General features: G+C 42.5%; 2 protein-coding genes across 4 annotated transcripts in view; one reads left to right on the forward strand and one right to left on the reverse strand.

The window, feature by feature from the left end:
• stxbp6 (syntaxin binding protein 6 (amisyn)) overlaps nt 1–7,735 on the forward strand; it is a 147,988-nt gene extending 140,253 nt beyond the window's left edge. The window contains exon 7 of one of the 3 annotated variants that reach the window (XM_027274558.1): nt 7,519–7,735. In XM_027274558.1, coding sequence (XP_027130359.1) covers nt 7,519–7,626 — 108 coding nt within the window. In that variant the 3' untranslated portion in view covers nt 7,627–7,735. The remainder of the gene's footprint in view (nt 1–7,518) is intronic. The other 2 variants (XM_027274557.1, XM_027274559.1) reach the window with 2 other exon arrangements.
• Nucleotides 681–3,716, reverse strand: LOC104922409 (actin alpha cardiac muscle 1). The gene is made up of 7 exons (XM_010735228.3): nt 3,632–3,716; nt 3,025–3,163; nt 2,464–2,788; nt 2,220–2,381; nt 1,917–2,108; nt 1,090–1,271; nt 681–1,007 (listed from the first exon to the last, which is right to left on the reverse strand). Exons 2-7 carry the CDS (start codon nt 3,151–3,153, stop codon nt 864–866), a joined length of 1,134 nt encoding a protein of 377 aa, XP_010733530.1. The 5' UTR covers nt 3,154–3,163; nt 3,632–3,716; the 3' UTR covers nt 681–863.
• Nucleotides 7,736–8,159: the final 424 nt, after the last annotated feature.

Here is an 8,159-nt window from a genome sequence, read left to right on the forward strand (position 1 = left end):
TCGCTTTACAAGGCAACCTCTCTCTCCCTCTCTCTCTCTGTATGCAGGTTTAAATATAGAAGCAAAAACTGTGACCCCGCCCTGTTTATTGCTCAGAGATTTTAATGTGATTGAGTGGATCCGCTGTGTTTACAGTGCTAGAAACTCTTTAAATAACTCTTGTTGTATATGTGTAATAGGCCAAACCATTTGTCATAAAGTATTAGGATTATATCATCTCTATGCATCGTATACAGTAGTGCATTGATGCACTATTTGTCAATTTGTGCATTTAACTTGAATCCAATTCACCTGTCAGGAAGTTATTTGGTAACTTAGGAATTATGTTCAACTTACTGATCTTGAATTTATTATTATAATTCTTGTTTTTGAGTAAATTCTAAATGCATCCACTAGGTTTGCAGGTAGGCCGTGTGCGCTCTGTGCAACCTGGGGGAACAGGAGGGGATTACTGATCACGTGACAGCGGTGTTTCCACTAAAACTTTGTGAGGTTAATTTCTCATGAGGTGGCTTATCCTCTCCGCTCACTGTAATCTTTTCTAATTCAAATCTTTAATAACCTTTACTCCATCCATCCATCACGTGACGGAGGATGGCACAGCCTCACTGCTGAGAGAGAGAGAGAGAGAGAGATACCTGAACCAGATCTTGAACGAAAAGAACCAAAGATGCGACATCTGCGAGTCCCAGTTTTCGTTTATTTATAAAGCTATACATATCCACATAAAAATTGCACTTGAGTGTAAACAAAGAATTTGACAACACAAGAGTTCCTGCTTTTGAGCCATAAATGGGATTGTTGGCACAGAAAGGAGTGAGGGAGTGAGGGAGTGAGGGAAGGAGGGGGAGCCAGTCTGGCGCTTAGAAGCACTTCCTGTGGACGATGGAGGGTCCAGCCTCATCATACTCCTGCTTGCTGATCCACATCTGCTGGAAGGTAGACAGAGAGGCGAGGATGGAGCCGCCGATCCACACGGAGTACTTCCTCTCAGGGGGGGCGATGATCTTAAACACAAATGCAATTGTTAATCCGAGATTCTCCTCATAGAAATCGTTCCAGTCACATCCAACAGCGAGTCAAACTCACCTTGATCTTCATGGTGCTGGGGGCCAGAGCTGTTATCTCCTTCTGCATGCGGTCAGCGATACCGGGGTACATGGTGGTGCCGCCAGACATCACGTTGTTGGCGTACAGGTCCTTACGGATGTCAATGTCACACTTCATGATGCTGTTGTACGTGGTTTCGTGGATGCCCGCGGATTCCATGCCTGCACAGACACAAGAGCACATCTGACGTCAACGCAGTCAGCTGTCGGAACAGGTGCTGAAATGGACAGTTCCGCCAACAGCTGCGCGCTCTGCGGCGCAAAGGCGCACAATAATACCCCCTGCTTTAGATTACTGGTGTCTATTTGTCGGCTGTGAAGTGGCAAAGCAGAAGGTGGATAAACAGTGACCTCCTGTTGGCGAGGAGGCCAACCACTAAGATGAGCAATAAACACGTCTATTTACAGAAAACCATCCATTTATCCAGCGATCCGCTTGATATAATAAAACAGATTATGTTCGCCTGGAACTTTCTTTTACAACCCTGTTTCACTCATATGTCAGGATTGAGTCTGGAGCATTGACTCTCAACATTTAAGAAAAAAAAGAAGAAGTGATTCTCTACAAGTGTGTTGTTTCAAAACTATTTCACATTGAATAGGATAAAAATATGAATAAAAGGTGATTTTCTCCAAAAACAAGTGAATTTATCATGTAATTTGTTTATAAGAAAGATATTTAAAACTTTAGGCATACTAGAATACCAAAATGACTACACTTTAAAAACCTCAAGTCAAGTATGAAACCTTTAAAACTACAGTTTATGATGACGCAGTCACTGCAACTCTGCGTTCGCCTTTACGCACCAACGAACGAGGGCTGGAAGAGAGTCTCTGGGCAGCGGAAACGCTCGTTGCCGATGGTGATGACCTGGCCGTCGGGCAACTCATAGCTCTTCTCCAGGGAGGAGGAGGAGGCGGCGGTGGCCATCTCATTTTCAAAGTCCAGTGCCACGTAGCACAGCTTCTCCTTGATGTCACGCACGATCTCGCGCTCAGCTATGGGGATCAGATGTATATGATGTCAGTCAAAATTGGATTTACGCTTGCAAATCCAATGTTTGTCATTCTGTGTGTGTTCCAACCAACAAAAGTTAGTTTAAAACTCACCGGTTGTGACAAAAGAGTAGCCACGCTCAGTCAGGATCTTCATGAGGTAATCTGTGAGGTCACGACCGGCCAAATCCAGACGCATGATGGCGTGAGGGAGAGCGTAGCCCTCATAGATGGGCACGTTATGGGTCACACCGTCACCGGAGTCCAGGACAATACCTGATGATGAATACCTGAACGTTAAACTATCATATCAAGTCACTGTACAACATCTCTTACGCACCCGAGAAATCTATAATACCTGTGGTACGCCCAGAAGCGTACAGGGACAGCACGGCCTGGATGGCCACGTACATCGCGGGAACATTAAAGGTCTCGAACATGATCTGGGTCATCTTCTCTCTGTTGGCCTTTGGGTTAAGAGGGGCTTCTGTCAGCAGGGTGGGGTGCTCCTCTGGGGCCACGCGCAGCTCGTTGTAGAAGGTGTGGTGCCAGATTTTCTCCATGTCGTCCCAGTTGGTGATGATGCCGTGTTCGATGGGGTATTTCAGGGTCAGGATACCTCTTTTGCTCTGGGCCTCGTCGCCGACGTAGGAGTCCTTCTGGCCCATACCAACCATGACGCCCTGATAACAACAAAGACTAGAAGATTGGTCAAGTGAATCAACATCACAGAGCATCATATAACTACCATGATATGCAGCACAAAAAACAGGAATAGTTTGTCTTCATCAGTTATCAGTTGAAATGCAGATGCGTAAAATTGGTGCGTAAATACGCACTCACCCAAAGCCATGTATTGCTTTTTTATGTGATGTAAACGACTCAAACTTATATTTGTCCTTATTATCTGTCACTTTACCTGGTGACGGGGGCGACCAACGATGGAGGGAAACACTGCGCGAGGTGCGTCATCACCGGCGAATCCAGCTTTCACCAGGCCGGAGCCATTATCGCACACAAGGGCGGTTGTTTCTTCGTCGTCGCACATGATGTCAGCTCTGAAACACACACACGGCGGCGCGCACACACGCAGACAGTGGCACTGTTAGATCAAGTAATGAAATCCAATGTTTGTTTGGATTGGGTGAGTGAAGATATTGCTTTCTCACAACACACAAAAGGTCGCTTTTTGTGGGCAAACAACCCAAGAAATGGTGCTTAGTGTTTTGTACTGATATGCCATACAAGTTTATGTTATAGGATTGGGTTAGAATAGGATTTTCTTTGTTGGGTTACAAACACCACAGCTTTGAGAGTTAATATTTCTCACTATTTCACAACTATGATCCACAATCCAACAGAAAAAAACAGCTGATAAACAACAGGATGATGATGTGGTGAGATGATCCGTTTTAGTTAGATGATGACATTTGGTTAGGATGAAGTCAGTGCCATTTGTGTTAAAAAAAATCCTGTTTCCATCCTCTTGTGTTAAATCCACTTGTAGTACTCCTGCAGTTACTCACCAGATCAGCACCAGGCGCCGGATCTTGAGTGTGTAAACCAGGGGGTGCCGAAATATCACGTAGGACCAATTTATACCCTGACAAGTGTCTGTAAGAAGGGGCCGAGTGGTGCCACCCCTTCTCCATATTTGGTATCCGATTGCCCCATTGACAACAGCCAGTCCATGAATGGCATGACACGGAGAGGGAACTCCCGCGCAGACATCTGTGCCAGCGGCCCATGTATGAAAGACAGCGGTGGGGGACAGACAGACAGACAGACAGACAGACAGTGTCAGGCTTCTTTCTGATCTCTTCTCCATCGATAAATCACTATGTAACTCTACTGTGACCGTGGAATGACAACACCAGTGAAAAATAGTGACAGTATGACAGAGTTCTCTCTATGTCAGTGTAATATTCCTATAATATTAATGTTTTAACAGAGACAAACTAAATAAAACATTAAAAGACACAGGTCGGAATCAATAGAATCAATGGATTTCAAACATAAATAGACACACTTCTTCCTCTTAACTGGAGTCTTAAGGAGCCTCTGGGGTCACAAAATGTGATGCACTATCTTTAGAAACCCAAGACACATCTAGTGTATCTGAATATCCAAACAAAGGTCTGGTGACTTGTAAATATCTTTATTTGGTGCTCTAAGCAATATGTTATTCCATTTGTTTTGTGCCTGTGCGTCTGGAAAGTTCTCCTAAACACACAGGGGTTTAGACTGGCAGGACACATGTAGCTCTACAGTGCCAAATGGAAAGGCCGCTTGTGCCACACAGCTGGTGTCAGCAGCTGTTTGACTCCTTTACTCACACATTTCAGAGGAGGAAGCCACTGCTGCATATATTAAAAAACACAAAACCGTACATAAGCAAAAGGAAAATATGTGCAGGTATATTCCTGGACGTCATTTGCATAAATCAATGATTTCCATAATTATAATGAGCTGCATGGGCGTTATTGATGTGGCGGCCATGTGACGTGCTGTGTCCAGATATGGACATTTTAGAAATTATTAAAATTCATACTTTAGTCATGCTCTCTTGGTTTTTACTTTTATCGACTCATTACAGAGAAATCCTACTGCAAACCAGGCGTAATACGCTAACATGATAATTCAGATTGAAACACATCATTTCCAGTCAAAACAGTAAGAAATATTATCAAAGGTTATCGCAGTGCATTGAATATATTTTCTTTAGCACATTTCTCTTCCTCTGTCTGAACATATACTGGTACCTCAAACGCAGAAATCACATTTTTATCCAATAAAAGTCAACATAATGTATTAGTCTGCATAAGAAGCCTTTACAAATAAATCAAAAGAAATGTTGATACTGTTTGTTGTTTCCCGACATCAAACCAATGAGGAAAAAGGAACATCTTATGTTGTGACACATGCCATATTCTTTCTTTATTCCTGCACTGAGGAAAGAACAAGACATAGGAAATGACATTGCCGGTTTACTTGAAACAGACAGGGAGCGAGCTCTGAAGGCTGCGAAATAACATTGGCTAAGAGCAGTCGATGGTCCCACCACAAGGAGGACAAGACAAAAGGGCACAGCAAGCCATGAATCATATGCTGCTGTCACCCGACCCCGAGCCATAACCCTTCACTGTGTGACTCTTTGTTTTGGTCTTATGTAATGAATGGTAGGCTGCGGTCTGCTTTAAGCATCCTTTTGCCCCAGTATTCAAATAATGTTAACATTTTATGACCAGAGCTTGGTGGAGTCTGTCTTTGGAGAACGGAGCTGTAAAGATCAAGAGGGAACGGTGGTTGGCTACTTTCAACATGAGTTCACCCTCCTCATGCGAAACATATTAAGTTCTTTATTTGCCACCATCTTTGGTTTTTAGAGCACCCACGGGAGATGCTCAAGTCAGTGCCTGGATTAGATACAGAGACACTTGGAGGCTGCTCAAATAGCCCTACAGTGTGACTTTCACTTTTAACTGCTGCCACTGAGTTTAAATCATTGTGGCATGATGATCCTTCTCCTACCTATGACCCCCCAGGAGATTGTACTCATTACACAGCAGTAGAGATGAGATAATAAGGACAAAACTGTCCAGAACAAAAAACATATTGATTTTCTTTGGGAATTTCACATCATAAACAGTCTACAAACCCTTTTAAAGAACCCTGAGGGGAAGTCATTTGCCTGATGCAGGCAAGGTTTGTGCCTAAATCAATAATGTACACATATATAGGAATGTCCCCACGTTGGATTGTAGCATATGAGCTGTTCATCAAAGACTCGCTCAATACAAATGGTCTGAAAGCTCTTTGTTCTTTCCAACATGGCGCATTTATCTGTGTTGGGCGTTCGGGGCCATTTAAAGGTCAGAGCAGAAAGAAGACATATTGCTCAATGAAAATTCGGTGTCCTCTTTCTGGCCCGTGCACTGAATACTGAGCGACAAGCTGCTGGCTTATGTTGAAGTCTTCTGCTGGGTACCTCCAAAAGAGCGCACAGCTTGGATCAGTGTCAGACTGGCTGCAGTTATACAGCAAACATTTGCTCATTCATCACTACCAATACTTTGGACGGAAAGTTTCACTTTCTTAAAATGCACAGTTTGTATTTTTTCAAGGATTTATGCACATTTGTTATGTAATAGGCTCACGGGCAACACATGTTAAGACTGCACTGAAAATAAAGTCAGATTTTGGAAAAGACAGTTCCAAGCTGGTGCAGGTAAAACTGAAAGTTTGTTTATCTACCTGCAACATGATGAAATTCATTGAAATAAAATGCAACAGCATCAACGTTCAAGCATACCAAATGATCACACTTTGGACAAGAGATATATCACACTTAGGACACAAATTAGGACTCCTACTAATGCTGATTTCCAGTAATGATTTTCCTGTTGATCAGTTATATGAGGTGATTGCACTATAAAATGTCAGAAAGTCGTGAAAAATGTTCATCACAACATTTTTTATCTAAGTAGCATCCAAAAAAAAATCTCTCGTTTGAGAAGGGACAATTTTTTATTATGTATTGCTTAATAAATCATCTAAAGTAGTAATCAGTTATTTAAATAGTTTAGTGATTCATTTGATCAATTAATCTGAAGATTGTTTCATCTCACATAAATCCTTTTCAAGCTTAATTAGCTTAAATTTGCATGTTTTCTTAGAACGAACACTTTTGTGTTTATTCTGATTGAAATGTAGCAACAAGAAACACTGTCCTTTTTTTGCTTATTCTTTGATTTGATAACTGTTGATTGAAATCAGGAAACCTTTATAACATTTGGCTATTTTACTTCCATCCATCCAGCTGACTTTGGGCGAGAGGTAGGGTACACCTTGGACAAATTTCCAGTTCATCACAGGGCACATAAAGATAAAAAAAAGGATCCAAACATTCCTCAAATGCACTTATTGGTAACAGAATACAAAACACTACATGGCAAAATGAAGCCTATCACATCTAAACATCCTGAAATCAGCCTGTAAAATGCTTAACTCACTAAAACCACTAAAGTAAAAAATAAAAATACAGAGGACATGACCTCAGTGTCCTCATTGGTAACCACAGTCTTGCCCAGGGCTATTAAACTGTAACTGAAACTACTTAAATTATCCAACCTCCAACCCTCAGCAAAAGCAAGAACAAAACCTCCCTCAGAATCCTCATTAGAGAAACTAGAAACCAGGAAAAAGCTCTTCCTCTCATGGACTGGAGGTGGCCCACTTACATTTCCTCACACAGCCGTTTACGAGGAGTGTGTCCACTCCACCTTGTGTGTTTGTGTGTGCACATTTGTGTATGCGAGGGTGAAATTACAGAGCAGTATGTGGTTAATTGAATGGGGAGTCCTATACTTATCCTCCTTCTCTGCCTCTCTGTCTCTCTCACTCTGCCTCCCAGGTCTGCCTGCAGCCAGTAGGAGGAGGCTTTTTCCACAGCCAGCCCCAGACCCCGATGAAAAATTCACCAGCTTGCCCCCCCCTCACTCTCTCTCTCGCTCTCTTGTAGCCTTCCAGTGAGGCACTGTCAACTTGGCTTCAAGGCCTGTCGCCTGCTGCACCCTCTGCCAAGGCTTCTGGGAGGAAACACAGGGAAAGCTGAATTAAAATCAGGCGATTTTTACATTTTTTTTTTTTGGCAAGTGGCTTCTTGCCTCAGGATATTTGGGAGCAGAACTGGGCAGACGAAAAAGCAATCTAACTAGGTCTCATATGACACACATACATATTGCAATACACATTCAGGCATTGGTCACCTTGTTTTTTTTCTTTTCCTTAAATTTGTCTCAGATTATTACCTGCATTTAAAAGAATGAGTGAGGTTTTGTCACTCTGTCAACAGTGAGGGGTAGAAAGATGAGGTTAAAAAGCACTTTGGATTGAAAATGAAATATTCATGAGTCAAATTTGAATAAGCTACAAACTAGACAGCCACCCAGATTTGTAGGTTGGCTGCTCAGCAAGAGTATTTTGGTACGTCTTTATAGAGGTCCATAAGTATTGAGTCCTGAGCTATTTTTGGGGTAGCTGAGAGTGTCAGAC

The sequence above is a fragment of the Larimichthys crocea genome, chromosome XXIV (genome assembly GCF_000972845.2).
Source record: "Larimichthys crocea isolate SSNF chromosome XXIV, L_crocea_2.0, whole genome shotgun sequence".
In the NCBI taxonomy this organism is placed as follows: Eukaryota; Metazoa; Chordata; class Actinopteri; family Sciaenidae; genus Larimichthys; species Larimichthys crocea.